The following is a 20,890-nucleotide window of genomic DNA, read 5'->3' as shown; positions in this document are numbered from 1 at the left end:
ACTCTTGCTGCAGCATTTTGGATAAGCTGAAGGCTTTTCAGTGAGTTTTTTGGACATCCTGATAATAATGAATTACAGTAGTCCAGCCTGGAAGTAGTTTTTCAGCGTCATTCTGAGACAGGATATTTCTAACTTTAGAGATGTTGCACAAATGGAAGAAAGCAGTCTTACATATTTGTTTAATATGTGCGTTGAAGGACATATCCTGGTCAAAAATGACTCCAAGGTTCCTCGCAGCGTTACTGGAGGCCAAGGTAATGCCATCCAGAGTAAGAATCTGGTTAGATACCATATTTCTAAGCTTTTCAGGGCCAAGTACAATAACCTCAGTTTTATCTGAATTAAGAAGCAGAAAGTTAGCGGCCATCCAGGTCTTTATGTCTTGAAGACATTCCTGCAGTTTAACTAATTGGTGTGTGTTATCTGGCTTCATAGATAGATAGAGCTGGGTGTCATCTGCATAGCAGTGAAAATGTATGCTATGTCTTCTAATGATGCTGCCTAAGGGAAGCATGTATAATGTAAACAGAATTGGTCCTAGCACTGAACCCTGTGGAACTCCATAATTAACCTCAGTGTGTGAAGAGGACTCTCCATTTACATGTACAAATTGGAGTCTATTAGATAGACTGAAGACACCTGTGTGAGGCAACTCTTCATGCTCTCACACCTGCCTTAAGAGTTTGAAAACAGAAGGCAACAGGACTTCTTTTAGTGACAAAAACCGATTCATCCCAATGACAAAACTCCCAAATGCAAGCTAAACAACATAGTATATGCTGTGCTGTAAAGTAAGGAGTGACCGTATGTCAGCACTGGAGAAACCAAACGGCCATTCCACAAATACATGGCACAACATAGAAGAGCCACCTCGAGCATACAAGACTCAGCTGTACACTTAGACCTAAAGGACAAAGGATTGTAGTGTTCTTATTTTGGACCTAGAAGACAGGTTTTTTTGACAGAGGACTACAAGAGGCCATGGAGTGAATTATGAACTACCTACAATACAGTCTTGATATCTCTTCCTAGGGACTTTAACCTCCATTCACATCTTACTCTAGGTGACCTCAATAGGTCACATGATAGGGTAGGGTCAATCTCACAGTGGTTTTACCTTTAATCCCTGGTGATGGTTATGACCCCTGTTTTTTTTTTTTCAAAATTTGGTCAATGTGTCAACATGATATAGTGGGTCAATGACCCTCAGGACCACCTCCAAAGGGGACAACCCCCATCAGGGGTTAAATACCTGGGACTCTCCACTATTTTGCTTTTAGAACTGAGGAAGCCTCTTGGACGAGGGGCAAAACATCTTCACAAACTTAAAGAAGTCCATTTGCCATCTCTTTTCATGCTTTTACGTCTACCATGACTGGATGAGTAAGAACATACACAGACAAATGACACCAGCCTCAGTCCATCCTTTGTGGAGCTCTCCCAAATTCTTGAATCGAGCATTTGTTGATGATCTCAAAGCTGCGGTCATCCCTGTCCCATCTGTACATTTTCCTGCCACATTTTTAACATGATTCGATATAGCACTCTGCAAACAGCCTGCCTTTTTCAGCAAAGACCTGCGGCATATCCCCTTTTTGGATGGTGTCAGTGATCACCATCTGGGCAAGCGACAAGTCAGCAGTTTTACCTATGTTGTGGTTGTTTGTGATGAAATGGAGTGAGAGATACAGAGTATTCATACTGTTTAAGCAATAACCGTCAAAGTTAACAGAAAAATGGCATTTTCACTTTAAAATGCAGTGAATATAGAATATATGAAAAAATACAAAGAATTTTTCATTGATATTCTAATTATTTGAGATGATTTTTTTAAGCCAAACTAACCCTCAGAGCTGACCTCCAAAAGATTCGGTTGGGTTATCAGGCATGATCCAATAGCCCTGTGTTAATATGTGCTAAATCATCATATTGATGCTCCTCCAGGATCAACATTGCAACTGATAAATGATATCTAAGCATTCAGTTAGCATTAGCCAATAAGTTAGCAAATTTATTAAAAAGTACATTTGGCTAACAGAAACCCTAGCTTAATCATATATTTATTATGTTGTACAAATTAATAAATAAAACAACTGCAATGCTAACGATTTGTTTATTTGTAAACAAAGACATGTTTTTCTATGCTGTGCTATGCAACAATCATCATGAACCAGCATTATTTTCATGTTGCAGGAACAACGCCAACATGGTGGTATCAGCTGTCTTGCTTAACGTCAGAGAAACTGAACTGGACTGAACCTTAACCGCTGGGGCCAAGTATGAGTAATAACTAGAAGAGACAATTTAAAGGGTTTGTAATTTATGCAAAATATTAATAATGCTTAAAAGCCTAGAGGAAGATTTCATCATTTTTTAAAAGACTGTGTAGTTTCTCCTCATTAGCTATGCATTATCTTTGTGATCCAGCCCATGCACATGACCTCAACAACAGAAGCGAGATCTATGAAAAACAAATCAACACAAAAATAACAAAAAAACCCCCAAAACTGCTGTTTTTGTTTGTTTGTACTTGTGTGTAAGTAGTTTGAATTGCTGCTCTGCCTCTACCCTCCACCTTTTTGTTTCAAGGACAGTACTAGAAAACTAGTGCGGGGAAACACTCGCGTACAAACATCAGGTACCAGTTGATGGATCTGAATGTTTTTAACAACAAAGAGGTGTTGACACACTCGTACCTTCCACGGGCAAAAAGTTGCTGTTGACATTTCTGCAAGAATCCATAAAAAAAAAAGAAAACATTGACTTTTCATGTTGTTGTAGTGGAGTAGATTGTAGTGTTTTTGTATTATTTTTTTTTATTGTTTTTTGGGGGATGTGTGACATGACAATCAGAAACTCAACAATGTTTAATAAAACATATTTTACTCTAAATCATTTTAATGGATGAGCTGCATGTCACCAAACAACCATTACGGTTCATTTTTCCCCCTCCGGGCCTGCAGTAATTTTATGGCCAGCTGTAAACTAATGCATTATGTACTTTAATCAAAACAATAGAGCATGTCCTCTCCTTTATCAGGTTACACTAATGTTCAGAAAACAACTGTAAAAAGCATAGGTAACATTTTTCCCCCCCTACTCACAGCTTTATAATAGGTGTTTTAATTTGAGAGGCATGACCCACCTTTCCCCTTGACTGGGAAAACTATCACTGCATTGCTACACTCATCATCACCCACCCCACCGACATGTATAAAATTAATAGTGAGTGCTTCCCTTAATGGGTGTGTGTCTGGCCCAGTGAGAGTAGCAATCCACTCACAAATGACACAGGTTGAAATAAAATTGACACCACAAAAAAATGTAAAGAGGGCTTTTAATATTACTCTGCTTACATACAGCGTTTTTTTTAATCTTTGGTGTTTAAGGTATAACTTTGTGCAAGTTATTGTGGGCAGAATTGATATAAATGTAGCTGAGGTGATTTGCGCGTTTGCTCCTTTTGAACAAAAGTGCGGAACAGTTGTCAGGATTTCATTTTATCTGGAAAAAATCCTTAAACCCTTTCCATTCTGGCGAGCTTGGGGGAGACAGAGCGAGTGTATTGTAGGCGAGACTCAGTCAGATTAAGAATGATTAAGGCTCATCCACTCAGCTCTGCTCGCTGTGGATTCCCACTGCACTTTCTGAAAGAGTGATGGCTGATCTGCACCTGTCAGCTTGAAAAATAAGCGCGTGTGAGCGAGTCTTTGTATCTGTGGGCGTGCAAGCGGGAGTTTGTCTGCCTGTATCTCTGGCTGTGTTTATGCAAGTGTGTGTTTTTCCCCAGGAGATTTACGCCTTCCTGCGTCTGTTTGAGTGTGCCTGTGTGTTTGTGTGTGCTCCCTAAAAAAAAAGTATACTTAGAATGCAACTTTTACCTAAGCTTCTGTTTCCATGTGTGCGTGAACAGCTTTTTATGAATGAAGTCAAATTACTGCGCTGCCTGCTTCATCCTTCTCATCATCTCATTTAGATTGTTAGAATCAAATTTTCTGTGTGTGTGTGTGCGTATGTAATAAACTGTGTTAAACCACAGAGATGTATTTTCTTAATTTTTAATTGATTTCTATATAACTAAAGGATGTTAATGTGTGTGTGCAGTGTGAAGCCACCTCTCTATCGCTTTGCTTTCTTTTGTGTTGTGTGTGTGTGCATGCAGCTGTCTGTGAGGTCAGTGTGTCTGTTGTGGAATGCGGCTGTAAATGAACCACTGTGTCCCCACTGCATGGTGCAGCAGCCCACATGTGCACACACACACACAGAGTCTGACCCACATTCTCTTTATACTCACACAAACACGTCTTTTGGGGGAATTCATGTATGAATCTAGGTTTTGCAGTCCTGGAACAGTTAGATTATCTTATATTAGCCAGTGCCCAGTACCATCCATCCATCCACCCAATTTCTCTGCTTATCCAATTCAGGGTCACAGTGGACCTGTAATAGAGCGAGAGCCGGTGTACACCCTTGGTAGGTCACCAGTCTGTCATATGGCTAACGCATAGAGAACCATTCGTGTTCCCATTCACGACTATGACTAATTTAGAGTCACCATTTCCTCTAACATGTAGGTGTTTGGACTGTTTGAGTCCAGTTTACAAGAAGAGAACCCACAAAAGCACAGGGAGAACATGCAAACTTCACACAGAAAGGTGGATTCGAATCCAGAACTTTCTTGCTGTGAGGCAAATCCAGCAATTTGATTCTGTATTATAATGACAACCAATACAATGCTGGATCTAAATATTTTAGATGTCATGACATATACAGTAGTACTGGTTTTGGCATCATCCATTTGTTTTTTCATACGAAACAAAACACGATATTTATCCGTTTTTTATCCTATGTTTGGTTTCATTTCTGCAATCACAGTTATCATTACTGGCAGATATAGCAGTGGCACGTTGAGAGAAAACAACATTACCAATAAATACTGTTCAGTGAAATACATGGCTAACTCCCTCCCTTCCTACTGGTCTTTCTTTATATCTGTCCATCTGTTGAAAACCAGGAAAGGAGGATGTGAGTCGACTACAGTCTGCAGTATTAGTACTTGTCAATATTACGACTTTTGGAAAATGGATTCCAAATAGAAATCTCCTCACGTTCACAAGTGTGTCCGTCTCCTATCCCTCTTCTCACATCTCCTCCTCTGCTGTCCTTACCTGACCTGTACTGTGACTGTAATTTTGCTACCATCTGTTGCAATAAGCGTGGAGTTTTTTTTTTTTTTTTTTTTTTACTTTAAAAGATCCCATCAGATTTTCTAAGCATAGGCTGATTGTGTCTACCTTGACATATCTAAAAGAAAATCAGTTGGTGTGCTCATTTATGATGGCTTACCATTGACTTTTGCATATGACATACCCGTTCACATTGTCAGTACTTTAAGTACTGTCAGGTATTTATTAAGGGGGCTCCCTTATTCACAAGAGGTCACCACAGCAGATGTGTCTACATGTTTGATTTGCCAGAGATTTTATGCCAACTGTCCTTCCTGACACAAACCTCACATTTATCCGGTCTTGGGGCTGAAACTAGGAGTACACAACCGTATGAATCCCTGAGTTTGGCTCTGTGTCTCCTCTTGGAATTAAACCAGGAATCTTCTTTATTAAATACTATCGCTTTGGCATAAAATCTGATTTCACTTCAGAGTGAAATCACTAGCATCTTTTTATTTGCTGCATGGAGCTCGCATTATATTTTATTGTTTAATAATTAATTACATCAAGTCTTAGCAATGCAACTCATTTGGATGAGGCATCTTTCATCATTAATTTCAGCCTCCATATATGAAGTGTAAAATTGACATCAAATGACTTACTTTTTCACAAAAAATGTATATACGAGATTTAAAAAAATACCTTAAACAAGTTCTATTTCTATTGTCCCATACGGGGCAACACCTTAGGATTGCAATGGAAAATTCCCACATTAGCTCTCTTGTGTGTAACCATGGTAAACAGTTTTCTGTTGAGTTTGTGGCCTCAATTTTTTCCAAGTCTCATCCAATCAGAGATGAAAATTAAACCCCCTTGAAAGTCAAAGGGAAACAAAACAGCTGGGTATGTTTTATCCTGTGATTAACAACAGCATGCTGTATTCCACTATTTCTCCTCAGGCCTTCGCTCAAAGTTTCACAAAGGAACTTTACTAAAGAATAGGTGACATTACTGTGGTTACATCATTTATGGGGGAAGGGAACTAGAAAAACTGTGTCCATGGGATAGGAAGTTCTATATTTGACAATGCAAACCACCAGACTTATGTAATATTACTGCAGCAATTGTTGTCTTATTCGTCAAATTTAAAGCAGCAGTTGAGATCTGTTAATGTGAATATTAGCATGAGAAACTGTTCAAGAAAAGTCTACTCTTCACTTAGCCCAGACACTGTGGTCTGTGCCCCCCACAAGTCAGAAAAACAGCTCCTCCTGCATCGAAGTGGTTGCCTACTCATGATTTGTGAGTTAGGTTGAACAAAGTCTCTCCTAATTAGGTCCCCTTCAGGTTCTCCAGGTTAAACGTCTTGATTAGCTCCGAACTCTATGAAAGCTAAATTCCAAATAACTTCAGGTGTAAAAGTGAATGAAACTTTTTGGAGTTAGACGTAAACCCCATTTAAACTGTAGCAACCCGATTATGGTGACGTGATTATAAGTTGAAATCCAAACCTCTGGGCTCACGTCCTTTAATCAACAAGGTAATAAATGTAGGTCAAGTTTCCAAGCAGCTCAGTCCAACTCCAATGTTTTCTTTCTCTATGGCTCTTTGTCCAGAAAAAAAGTGTTTAAATTGGAAAAGGTATCTGTATAAATGTTTATACTTTGCCTGAGGTTTTCAAAGTTTCATTATGTATGCCTTGTGTACGTATTGTACAGTTCACATATAAGCTGACGCGTGTGGATGACTGTTTGACAAGTAATTAAGATGGACCAGATGCAGAATACGCTCACACATATACAAACAGACTCGCACAAAGCGAGGCCGGCAGGCATGAATGTGAGCTCCATGCTGAAGAAGTGGTGTGTATAAATTTGCTTAAGTGTTTGGCTTAGGTCTGTGGCTGTGTGTGCAATCGATGTGCCAACAGCAATAAATCAACTCGGGGCAGACCTGAATGCCTCAACAGCTTCATCTGACGTGGCAGGTGGGCTTGGGGATAGCCCTGACACAAAAACGTGCACACGTTTAGAGGTGAAGGCCTTTATCAGATGAGATGCTGATCAGCTTCAAAGAATTAATGATGCGATATATCAGGTGATATATCAAGTGCCATATTTTCCTGATTAGAGGTGGCTTTAAATGATGAACAACAAGAACACCAGATAGTATTTTGCGTCACTTTAGAAGCTTGGGCTTTAGTATGGAGTTGCAAATGCCTTTTGCCAGCAGACTCCAGTGATGCACAGGTAGTGTCGATAAACACTTTGTACAAGTTTGTTGGTCTTAAGCTTTTAATTTCCCCAGGTGTGGATGTCCCAGCAAGTTTACCCCAAGGTCAGACTGTGCAATGCTCAGAGAAAATACAAAAAAGCCCCAGAGCTGCACCTCAGGCTCTACCAACTTCACTTTAGCACATTAAATGTTAAAACTAATTTACTGTACAGCATTACCAGGAGATCTAAAAAGAACACAGTAACATAGCTTAGGTTTGCAACGTTACATGTGAACAAACCACCACTTCTGGAACAATGTCCTTTGATTGGGTGCTACTAAAGTGGAGATGTTTGGCCTTAACGCACTGAACTCTGTTTGGTGAAAACCAAATGCAGCATATCAGCCTAACTGCTTTATTACCTACTAAGCACGGTGGTGGAGGTGTAATGATTTGGGCTTGTTTTCCATCCACAGAATCATGAACTCTTCTGTGCTCCAAATTCAGCCAAATTGGGTCAATGGTAGGGCTGGGCCATATTATACCTTTCACAGTAATACCGGTACAATTTTAAGCAATGATAAGAAAATTAAATATCGCGATAGAATATGGGTAAAACGCGCAGGCGCAGTGTTTGTGTTTTCAAACGCTCATACGCACATGGCGGAAAAAGCATGGCAGCGACGGAGAATGAGAAGGGCGAAAGCAGATTGTTGAATGAAACAGATGAACCAGAATTGGTTTGTGAAAATTGCGCAACTTCAGTGGTGTGGAACTGGTTTGGTTTTCGTCCATCACCAAAACACAATTTTTTGTAGAACATGCCACGTCGTGGCAGAAAGCAGAACCAACAAGTCCTCCCTGTAAGAACAGCTGCTTGTTTAAGTGAAAATAAATTGATGGGTTTTTTGCACTAATAGAGTTGTGGAGTTGTAAAGTATTTTGTCTCGTGCCAGTTATATCTTTATCGCAAATTTTCAAATATGTATCATGATAAATATTTTGGGTCATATTGCCCTACCCTAGCCAACAGGACAATGGTTCTAAGCACATCAGCAAATCTACAACATAATGGCTAAAAAAGAAAAGAAACATGGTGCTGCAATGGCTAGGTCAAAGTTCAGACCTCAACCTGACGGAAATGCTGGCAAACATTTCAGTCAGACATGTAAACAGACATGTGCAGCTTAAATCTATAAAATAAGTGCAAAAATCGAAATTGTAAAATTTGTGAAAAATAAACATTCACAAAATACAATAGCCATATAAAAGAGTGACAGAGACATGAATTGGGAGGCAACAAAGGAAGAAAAATTGGTTTCACATCAGTTTACTCTGTCGCATTTTTCTTTTATCATTTGTGAATCCATATTCACATTTCTAGCAAACTTACCTCTTAATAACTGCTATTTTCTTCTTTTGATCTAATTCCAACATAAAAGAAAATACTTTCAAATCACTACCTTGTGTTTTTCAGTTCATGCGTTCCTCTTTCCTCTCATCTTTTTGTCCCAGTTTAGTCAAACAGCGCCTGTAATCATCAGCACTCAGCTCCGCTGGCTATTGAAGCAATACGGCCACATAGTTCACATGTGCTGTGTGGTTTTCACTTATTAATAGAATGTGTAAAGTACATCAGAGAAGGTGAGACAAAAATGTTCAACAATAACCGCACATTCTTATGTTGTCATTTAGTATAGCATGCAAGTCTTCTCCTTTCTCTTAAAGTGTTTGTGTATTATGATAAAGTGCACGCGCGGTGCCTGTCTGCATGTGGGAAGGTTCGTTTTATGTCACTTAAGTTTACATGTGTGAGGGTATGCGGCACGATGAAGTCAATGAGGTCTGTGATAGGGTTTAGAAATGCTTTTGACCGCGTACTGTATGTGTGTGTTATATGTTCACATTTTTTTTATGTGTCCAGGATGCTAACAGTGGGTTTATTGTCCTGATGGGACAGGCAACAGCATCGTCATCTGGGCCACTGTAATCATGGCTGGGCAGGAGATGAAAGACACTATTGACAAGAAGTGTCTGAGAGAAGAGAGAGAGAGGGAGAGGAATGTAATGAAAGGGAGAAATAAGGAACAGCGGCAGAAACAGGAGACGAGAATAGTTTGCTGTCCAAACTCCATTATGAAACAAGCCTTCGCTTTGTTCTCTGCATGAACTAATGAAAAGAAAATTGAACAGTACTGTATGTGGTTAGCCTTTGAACCGCTATTTTGTTTTTGTGCTGGTTAGTCTGACAGACATTGCATATCCATATCCATACCCCTCATTGGTTTGAGGGCTACACTTATAATGCTCCAAGCTTGGGATCTAAACTGGCCTCATCTTGGGTTTTCTCTGACATTGCTTGGAGGGGTTGTGCTCAGTTACCTGCTAATGCTAGCATTAGCTAGCTAGTGTGGTTAGCAAAGCAACCGTGTGATTCACTGTGATTTTAATAAGATAGCTAGCAAAAAAGTAGTAATAAAAATAATGGATGTGTTGTGAAATACACGCGACTCAAATTTCAACTTATTAAGTTGACCTTAAAGAACTTTCTTGGATGTAAGGCAAATTTTAATGGTTTGTTAGCATGACCCCATGACCGCCACAAAGTTTTATCAGAACTCAAAACATTTTGAGCTACCTTGATCAATTTTAAACTGATCAATTACATTAAAATTTAATCTCCTACAATTTGAATGAATAGGGAAAATATCTATAGAGACCAAATTGATTTTTCTAGCAGGCTGAAACCATGTTGGGGTTTGCTTTGAAGTTGTTTTGTTTGTTTGTTTGTTTTTGGTAGAACGTTTAAACTTCTCCTTTTGGAACAAACCTCAGTTGACCAGTTGAAGAACTTCGCAATTTTTTTTAAAACTTCTGCTGTTGTTTCATTTTGCAGTTTGCTTGTACTTTGTGCGGCCATGAATTGTCACTTTTCCTATCACTTCTGTGCTTTTTGCAGGGTTTTGATATGTCACTTATATTTTGTATGAGCACAGTGTTGCTGGGGCAACATGGATTTTTTTTACAGCATCCCGTTTGACCACTATGACAAAACTGGCAGTAAGCTGACTCTGCAGTGCCGTCAAGCACTACAAGCGTATCCCTTCTTGAACTGCACCAATCATTTCCAGTGAAGTTACACAGAGAGGAAGAGGAAAGCTCTAAAATAGTGGCTTCAGGGTTTGTTAACTTGTAGACATGGATACTTTTTTGCCCAAATAAAAGGCTTTTTATTCACATAGCAAAAAGAGGTTGCCTATAGCCAAATGAATTAGCGCTTATATGCCAAAATCTTTTTGGTTAGAAAAATGCTTCATCTTCAAATCAACCAAGTCAATTTCACCTTCATGAAATTGACTTGGTTGATGTGGTGCAGCTTGCAGGCGCGCCCTGTCCAGGATGTGCTGTGTCTCTGGCCCTGTCCAGTGTCACCTTGGTAGGCTCCAGTGCAAAGTGCATTTTGGGATAATCTCAAGCTTCCCATGACCCTAAACCATAAAAGTGAATATAAAATGAAAGTAATGGAATATAGATGAATGGTCCATCCGCTTTTCTCTTTCCTTACTATTTTCCCTAGTTTTCATTTATAGCAATCTTTCCAGTCATCTCCACTTCCACTGGTATGAAGCCAAATAGCTTTCACTTCTCTCCCTCTCATCGTCTCTTCTGCTTTATCTGCTTTGACCAGTTCCTCCCTCCGCCTTTCTTTTTCAGAAGGCAGGCTGCCTGTATTTCTCTGCTCTGTTTCCCTGTAGTAAATATACTTTAGGACTCTCATGCAGCTCTGCTTGTAATTTATGGGTGTTTACCTGCTATCACACATCAGTGGTTGGCCCTGGGTATGTGTGTGTTTTAGTTTAGGTTTTTTTGTATACGTATAGCAAGCTACCTCTTCTATATGTCTGCTTATGAGCACATCTACAGGTTTTGAGGTGTTTGTGTATTTATGTGTGTGAAAGTGCACCCTGTCCGCTGAATCCTTTAATACCTCCAGACAATCAATAAGCAGAAGAGCAATGCTCAGCCCCTGTCTTCTTTTAAAAGATGCACTCCACCGAGTGGTGCGAGCCAAGAGTCGAGAAGTCAATAAAACAAAGCCGATAGTGCCCTCATTTGTATTTTTTCTTTTTTTGGTTTCTGCTTTCAGCATCTGGTCCTCAGAGTCTGAGTCAGAGTAATATTTAGTGGCTTGTCATTTTGATGTATTCAAATGAATAATTGTTGGCAGTTCTCTGGAAGTGTACAACTATATATTGACAGTTTTCGTTGTTTTTCCTTTTTTTGCAGGGCTGGTGGCAGACAAAGCTGAGGATCAGGGGATGAGGTTATAGAAACGACAGCAGAGACAGGAGGAATAAAGGACGAGGGAAGCCAGTTGCTCGGAAACTCCTCTTTTGCATCTTTTGCACCCCGCGCTCCTCTAAGGCGTTGACTGACCCTGTAAAGGATTACACATTCACACCCCCCTCCCCTCTTCACCACCATGTCTTCCCACCTTAACCCTCCCCTTCTCATCCTCCCCATCCTCTTCCTTGTACTTCCTCTCTCCATCGCTTCTACCTCTACTACTCCTTCCGCATCCCCCTTTCTCTCCTTCTCCCCTCCTGAAGGAGGCCTGACACATTTGGTGGTCAACAACAAAACCGGCGAGGTCTACTTGGGTGCCGTCAACTGGATCTATAAGCTCTCCAGCAACCTCACCAAGCTACGAAGCCACGTCACCGGCCCTGTCACAGACAACCCTCGCTGTTACCCTCCACCTGGTGTACAGTCCTGCCCCCACGAGCTGGTGCAGACCTCTAATGTCAATAAACTCCTTCTGCTCGATGCTGCCCACAACCGCTTGATTGCATGTGGAAGTACTTCCCAGGGAATATGCCAGTTCCTGCGTCTGGATGATTTGTTCAAGCTGGGCGAACCCCACCATCGCAAAGAGCATTATCTATCCAGTGTGGCTGAGGCGGGCACCATGTCGGGCGTCGTGATTTCCCCGGATATTTTTGGAGGCGGAGGGAAGCTCTTTGTCGGCACTCCTATCGATGGCAAGTCTGAGTACTTCCCCACGCTGTCTAGCCGCAAGCTGATGTCCAACGAGGAAAACGCTGACATGTTCAGCTTCGTGTACCAGGATGAGTTTGTCTCTTCCCAGCTCAAGATTCCCTCAGACACGCTCTCAAAGTTCCCCGCGTTCGACATTTACTACATCTACGGCTTCAACAGCGAGCAGTTTGTGTACTACCTCACCTTACAGCTCGACACCCAGCTCACTTCCCCAGATGCGGCCAGCGAGCAGTTCTTCACCTCTAAGATCGTCCGCCTGTGTGTTGACGATCCCAAGTTCTACTCCTACGTTGAGTTCCCTATTGGCTGCACCAAGGACGGAGTGGAGTACCGCCTGGTTCAGGATGCTTATTTAGCCCGGCCGGGGAGCCGGTTGGCACGTTCGCTTGGTATTCAGGAGCACGAGGAGGTTCTATTTACTGTGTTTGCGCAGGGTCAGAAGAACAGAGCCAAGCCGCCGAAGGAGTCAGCTTTGTGCCTGTTCACAATGAGGCAGATAAAGGAGAAGATTAAAGAGAGGATTCAGTCGTGCTACAGAGGAGAGGGGAAACTCTCCCTGCCCTGGCTGCTCAACAAGGAGCTGGCCTGCATCAACTCGGTGAGTGTTTGAGACAGTAACTCCCAGAAGTGTTTTCTTTCCTTGTGATCATCCGTACCTGTGTGGATTGTTTCCTCCTATGATTGTGCAACCTTGAATTTAGCATTTTTTAACCCCGGAAAAGGAAAAATTATGTCTTTTTTATTGTTTTTGTGAAGCTTGGTTACAGCTTTTATTTGTTGATAGCCTTTCATTACCTCGCACCTTTCCCAAAGCACTGAAGTGATCACAGATTCAGGTTGTGCCAATACCAGCCGTGTCTGAGAAGGTTCTGTCCAGTCATTGAAGCAATTTTAATAGATTAATTAGAGGTTTTTCATCATCAACACATGATCATAGTGAGGCATCTACTTGGAAAAGTTGGTAGAGCCAACAACCTGAAAACACACCTTTAGTGGGCGTGAGAGAGGTAGGCAGTGAGGTAAACCACTGTAAGCCATGTGAGTAAATAGAGTCTTTAACTTAACAACTCATTATGCATCTATAGTTATTATAAGTGCTTTTGGATTCTTGTTATCGTAGTATTTAAAGTCTCAGTATCATGTCAAAGGGGCCAGGTTACTGCTTTTCCAGAAAAAGGGAGATCCATACTCCTCTCCTCTTCTTAGTGAGAACCAGATATCTACTTAGTGGGTAAAAAAAGAATGTCAGCATATCCTCAGACATGGCAAAGTGATGTTTTCCATTTTGGTTAGGGCAATCAAAGTGTAGGCGCAATTCCACATTTTGTGCCACATGGAATAAATGTTATTATAAGAACAGCATTTTAACATAGTGGGAGAATGTGTTTACATGATCTTTTTAAGAAAGAAGCTGTTTGTTCTAAAGCAGAACATCCAGTCTACCTGCAGCACAGTAGCCAAACTTCCATAAAGTGTCTAATGATCCATGTGAAGGTACCAGATGTGGAACTAAAATACCTAAATTAGAATAAATTGACTTCTGGTTGTCAAGTGCCGAGAGAAGTACCAACACGGGCATGAGCTAGAGGGATCAAAACTTTCATGCATCCCAAATTAGTTTTTAATTTTGTTAAAATGTCCCCATATTTCTTTAGTCTGAGCACACAACAGCTGTCTTGCTAAGATTTTGTGTTGTTGTTTTTTTCTAATAATTTCATCTACAGGTAGTGGATGGCTTGTCTTTGCTCATACTCATAGATGAGCTGGCCTAAGGGTGTCTTAGAGACACAAGTGTGTGTAAGTGTGTGTGTGCTTCACCTGCTCCTGTCACCCACATGTCACACACACTCACAGCCCAGTATCCTCATGAATAATTCACCTGGTCTCACCTTCTGTTATTTAGTCGGTGCTCCATAACACCCTGCCATAAATCTCTGAACTACTCTCCACCTCTCTGTCTCCATTTCCTCTTCCCCTCTCTGCTATTCCATCTTCTCTTTCGCTCCTACGTCTTCACTCTAGTCCCATCATTAGCATAAGGGCTTCTTTCATTTGCTAACCCCGCTCTCCCTCTGCTTCTTCTTTTATCTTCTTCTTTCTTATTCTGCTCCGCAACTCTTCTTCTTGACCTTTTTTCTTTGTCTTTAATTTTTGACCTGTAACCCCCCCACTTTCCCCTTTTTTTTTTGCAATCTTGTTTCTTTTGGTTGCCTTTAGCTTCTTCTGTCTCATTCCCCTTTTTCTCAAGCCTTTGCTCTTTCACCATCTCTTTCTGCCCTCTCCTTGACTTTCCTCTGAGTGATGAGGTATAGAGTGACTTAGTGTGTAAAGCCAGAGTCTGGATGTGATCTGAAAATACAATGCGGATAGAACAGACGATGCAGCGATAAAGGGGAGGAGAGTGATGAAGAATGACAGAAAGTCGGAGTGGTGGGTTTTATGGAAGGTGGGGGCATGGACTGCTAGGAAGGAAGACAAAAAGGGAGGTAGCAAAGACAGAAGAGAAGGTGTGAAGAAAAGTGTGACCGAAGCCTGGTCGTAGAGGACAGGAATTAATTAAAAAATGTTAGAGATAAAGGAAGGCAGAAGACGTAGAAAGCTAACTAGCAGATCTTTTTAGCTACACTAGCAGCTCTAGATGTGTCAGTCAGTCAGTCCAATTATGGAAAAACTGCTGGATGCATTGCCAAAAAATGTGCAAACATTTGTGGTCATTCAAGAATATAGTCTTCAGTGATCCTCTGATCTTACTGTAAGCAGATAAAATAAATAAATAAATATATTCATTTAGAATTGGAAGAAAACCTTCATAAACGCCCTGTTGAATTCTTATTCAGTCCCATATTCAGATTAACGCAGACTGCATTCCCATCAGCCCTATCTGTAATTTTTGGGAAAGGTTAATTAGCAGGTATTAGCTAAACATGTTATTCTGCGACTTTTGACATAGTGCACATTATAGGTGGCAATCATTAGCACTGCAAAACTGTTGGCAGTCCCATAAGTATTTTCTGTGCTTTTTGAGAATGGCTAATTAATAAGTGTAAGCTTGCTAAACATGTTAAACTGTAATTGCTAACGTGGTCAATTACAAGCATTACTTTTGCAGCATTGTTACAGTAAACATGTAAGCCTGCTGTATTGAGCATTCAGTTGTTGACAGAGGCAGCTGATTAATGTGCCACTTTGCACCCAGAGAAGAAAGGTTACTTAAATATGCTGCACAATGTTAAATTAATGTGTTCATTCTAATAATATTATTAGCAATTTTAGCATTGCACTACCATATTGTGCTTTATTTATGCTAGTACATGTCTGTTTGAGCTGTTGACCATTAAACGAAAATGAGGTCCACAAATGCTAAGAATGGTTCATTTCAGCCATTTCTTGGTGGTTGCTTAACTACTTGGTGACGTTATAAGATACGATGTGTAAGTCAGCTTTTGTAGCGATACATTAGATGTTATTATCATGAAATAAAGATGGGTAGACTGTTTTTATATGGTGCTACAAGGGATACATGCTTCAAACAGCCAATTTTAGCCAGTTAATATCTGACTATAATAAAAACATAAACTAGACCTGCAGAAATTTGGGTTTGTGCAGCCACGTTTCTGCATTATTATGTTTTTTGGTCTAGACCCTCGCACTCATGTTGGGTAAAATGTACACGCTTGTGATATGAAAGAATTTCCCTTTACTTGAGCACAATACAGATTTTCAAATATCCCTGTTATGTTGAGCATGTTATAATTGCTCATTGACTTTTCTTCTTTAAAGTGTCACAGCTTGATGCAAGACTGAAACAACATCTCTGTCACAAGCCCGCTGGTGGTGTGCAAACTGCGCACCTATACAGTAAACTCACAAGTGGTGTGCAAACTGCGCACCTATACAGTAAACTCACAATGGCCTTGTGAGTTTACTGTATAGGTGCGCGATTATGCTAATGAGCATACAGTCACACGATCGTCCTTTATGGCCATCTGTCGTTCTCCCCGCTATCGATCAAGGTTGTGTTGGTGGAGCTCGCTCTGGGATAGCGCTGTGAAAAATTCATCATCTTGTACAGGCATGTTCATAGTTTCCTGATGGGAGCGGTGACAGCTCGTTGCTTTTGCGTGAGTGTCATGTGGAAACTATCAGCACAGGCTCATTTGAAGAGACAAGGTCAGGTTATTCGAACAGTAATCTCTACCTGAACTCTATCAAAGTTAATCACTTTGTCTGACGCGAAATCTTTCTATTAAGCACTTTTTGGGTTATTGTAACAAAAAAACAAAAAAACAGGTCACAGTTTTATATGTGCCCAACCTCACACTCTAAAACTTCCAAATTTCCTCTGGCAGCTTAGGTGGTGTAATATAAAAGTTTGGGTAATCATCGGTATGATGTTTGTTTTTCAGAGTCTGTATGATGTAATTTATCCAGTGAGTTGAGAGATTTGGGACTTCCATTAAAGCACAGAGTATAGTGTGCACAGGTAGATCATGAAATCTTTAAGCTAAGAGAGCAACAGGACCAACTGGAGGGAATTTCTGTCCTGTGTTTGTACTCAAACGTCCTGCCACATTTCAGAGAGATTTGTTTGCTCAGTTTGCTTGCCTGCTTGCCCGGGGTCAGTAACGGTAGAATGAACATATAGTATCAGGGAACATAGTTAGGAAAACAGTGATAGGGAAAGTGAGAGATAAACACAACAATGGAGAGACAGATGGACAAAGGTTTCTTAACTCTGCCCAGAACAGTAACAGTGAATGTTATCCCAATTCTTACAATTGCTTAGAAATGATATAAAAAGAGACTTCATAGTAGTTTCCTTTTCCCCTAATGTGGGCCGATCATCCTTCAGTGGTTACAGTGTGAACGAGAACTTGAAGCAGGGAAGTGTGATGTGAGGAAATAAAACAGGTGTCAGGTGATGCTCACAGGCTGTCAGCAAAGGTGAAAAACTGTACAATCAATGTTAACCTCTCTGAATGAGCTGGACTCTGTCGTGGTCCGCTGTGACAGACCGTGCGGTGGTGTGAGTGGTGGACCCAGGTGCGAACACAAGTGAGCAGACGGGAGTGAACTTTAAACAAAAGCGAGCCTTTTATTGTGGCTGGTAACGCAAGAGAAACAAACAAGAATAAGGGCAGCACGAAAGCAATAACTACACAGAAACCTAAACTGGGAATGAACTAAGGTAAGGCTATGACTTAGAATGCAACAGACCGGGCATGGAAACATGGAGGGTGGGAACACAGACGACACGACACAGACTGTAAAAAACACAGAGACTAAATACACATGAGGGATGATCAGGGGAAGTGGCCACACATGGGAACACAGCTGACACACATGAACTTAACGACAGGACAGGAGGAGTGAGCTGAATACACAGACAGTGAATGCAGGCCTTCAAAGTAAAACAGGAAACATGAGACATGAACCGGGGAGACGTAGTACAGGGGGAGGTGACATAACTGACAGCATGAACTTGACAGTACAAGACACACAGACATAACCACACGAAGGGCAAGGGAGACGTAATGCAAGGGTAACATAATTACAAAAAGGACTGGACTACCTTAAAGAACCTAAGCAAACAATAAACATCAAAATAGGTTAAGCATAACACACTGGGTCACACGACCCAGGACCATGACAGACTCAAAATGTTTACTCCCATTCATTTGAAGCTACAGTGCGTATACCTTTCATCTTTGCCTTGTAGGTGTGATGACATCAAAATGCGGTCAGTATAGAAGTACAAAAGGGCTTAACACACCCACATTTATCAGAATGTAGTTAATGCCGGTCTCTTTGTTGGCAGATCTATTTTTACTCTTCTTCTTGGACGATCAGCCGGCCAGTTCCAAAGACAGATTTACAGCAGCGCCAAACTCTTTCGGTTTTTATGATGATTCCTTTAACTGGACTCTATGGCATGTTCACTTACTTGGAAGTGTCCTTCTATCACTGCGCTGACCTGAGCTTTTCAATCACTGTTTTTTAGCTGAGTTTGTGCTCCTTTGTCCTCATGGTGTCGATTTTTCCACCAGACTGGCTCACTAAAAGTCGAAGCTTTCAGATAGCATCGGTATATTTATGTTACAATCAGCTAAAACCCCCTTGACTACACACCATCCACTATTTAAATAATTATGTGGCTTCCAAAAGCTGCTGGCAGTAGCAGTGATGATTTTGGCATGTCCTTTAAAAGGGTGTCATCCAAACATGTGTTTTAAAGGGCCATTTAGAACTTTTTCTCTTTCTATGAAATTAATATTTTTCAATAAAAATATTTTTATGTTCTATGGCTAATGCTGTATTCACCCAGTTTTTTTTAAAGGGGACCTACTGTGATTTTCTGTTATACTTTGACTTTTAATAAGAGTTTCAAATAATGAGATCAGCTTATGTGCAAGTAATCCCTATACGCTGAAAGGTCAGGCTTCCATTGATCCATTGGGCCACCATTGGATCTGTACGTTAGTGAGAATGGATAATTATGATAAGGTCAACTCCAATCAGAACATTGCTTAAATGTAAAAGGAAGGGAATTCAGATGACTGTTTTCAGAGAGCAGGTCGAGCACGGCCTGGTATAAGAAATGCACAAGAATTATTTTAAACTTTAAATCATGCAACATTATAAGAGTAAAAAGATTTGATTTGTGTGGGTCATCTTCTCCCAGAGCTCTACACCAGATTAGGTGTGTCTGGGATTGCAGGTCTCTCCCCGTGCATCGTGATGTCCGCTTATTATCAGGAAGAGGCCAGCGTTGGTCCTGTGGGAGTTAAACTGAGTGGTGGGTGACCTTCTCTGGCTGTGGGCTGGAGTCCAGCTCCACAGCTCTGCGAGCAGCCCGACCCAGCAACACTACAGCCTTAGCATGACTAATGAGACTGATTCAGGCAGAGAATGGGAGAGATACTATCCTCTGTGTGTATGTATGTGTGTGTGTTTAAGGCTCACTTTATCTCCATTTTTTCTGCCTCTTCCCCACTTTGTATACTTCTCATATGTGTGTGTGTGTGCCCACCTCTTATCCTGGCCTCCAAAGAAGCAGGACAAAACAACGGTGAAAACAAACAGAGGAAAATGGCCTGATAATAAGAGCGTGCAAGTGTTCGTGCATGTGAGTCCGCACTGTTTGCACAAAACAAGGTGGACGTCAGTGGGAAAATTGCCTGCAGAGAGCAAGAAGACTCCTCTATTGTTACTGCTCCCTCTCTCTGACTGACTCTGCCTCTATCTTTTCTCCCTCTCTTGCTTGCTCTGTCTCTATTTTTCTGTGAGCATAATAGTGTTTATTAATATTTATCAGTGTTGATCACTGCTGGCCAGGATTATAGTCTATTTCTGTGGCATTTTGTATTCTGTCTTCCAGGCGACTGGTGACTAAGTGCGTGCATATGTATTTGTGTCCATTCACGACTTCATTCTTTCCTGATCTTGCCATTGTGTCTTTAGTCTCATTAGTGATGGGTCTCATCTACATTGCATTACTCTTTGGGCCTGCTGGGTGGGGAATTTGAAGGCTTCAATGGCTGTACTTATATGACCATTTTCTTAATATTTGATGAAGAAGCTTGATCATTTATCTTAAAGTAAAATATACAATTATCAGCGCAAGCACAATGCAGTAGGGGTGAAGTGGGAACTCTAACAGTGGTAGAAGTTCTATTCATTTTAAGCAAATAAGGTTTTCTTTTACTTGGAACATTTTGATTTGGTCCTGGTTGAACAATTAGGTGATGACATTATCTGAATGTTATTAGAAAAGCCTGGAATTCTGTGTACATACGTGAAAAGAGATTACTTCTATGAGTCCCAAAGAAGGCATTTAGCTGAAAAAGAAAGCTTCACTAAGCTAAAAATTCCCTTCTGTGCATTGTTAATAGTGAGTTAAAGCTAAAGAGCTAAGTAGCAATCTGTAATACATACAGCAATCAGAATTTTATTCCCGTTAGTTTATTTTGGATGAATGAGGCAGAATTAAATAACCTTAGTAATTAAAATTAATAATGTATTGTGACACAACTGTTTTCTTATCAATTAGCCTCCAGCTAGTTTAAGCTAATTATCTAACTGGCTCCAAGCTACGCACCATAGAGAGAGTATGCTACTAAACAGCAGTCTGTTGAAGAGCTACGAGACTAGCTAGACTCAACCAAAATGCTCAAAGCACAAAACAAGACACATAAAGATACTCAGTGTTTTTTACAATCGTGTTTATTACTTAGGTTTTCAGGGAGCTTTCAAATGGGAGTTTACAGTGGTGAGAAATACTCATAACACTAGCTGTAGAGTTGTATTAGCTAAATTTTAGAGGTACTTAAAACTAAAATTTTGTTATAATCTACCTTTCAATTGTTGTCAGCCAAATCTGTCCAAGTGTCTTTCGCCTTGACATGTTCAGGACTGAACATGTCAAGGTGCATAGACTGGCATTCGC

At 40.7% G+C, this 20,890-nt stretch overlaps 1 protein-coding gene across 1 annotated transcript in view; it reads left to right on the top strand.

Annotated features, from left to right (window-relative positions):
- LOC113012858 (plexin-A1-like) overlaps positions 1-20,890 on the top strand; it is a 327,308-nt gene that overhangs the window by 35,064 nt on the left and 271,354 nt on the right. Inside the window, exon 2 of the mRNA XM_026153254.1 lies at positions 11,671-13,042. Within this exon, the coding sequence (XP_026009039.1) occupies positions 11,867-13,042 (1,176 nt within the window). The 5' untranslated portion in view covers positions 11,671-11,866. The remainder of the gene's footprint in view (positions 1-11,670; positions 13,043-20,890) is intronic.

This window comes from Astatotilapia calliptera, chromosome 20 (assembly GCF_900246225.1).
Source record: "Astatotilapia calliptera chromosome 20, fAstCal1.2, whole genome shotgun sequence".
In the NCBI taxonomy this organism is placed as follows: domain Eukaryota; kingdom Metazoa; phylum Chordata; class Actinopteri; order Cichliformes; family Cichlidae; genus Astatotilapia; species Astatotilapia calliptera.
The sequence above is the reverse complement of the archived record's forward strand: the minus strand, read 5'-3'. Positions and strand labels throughout refer to the sequence as shown.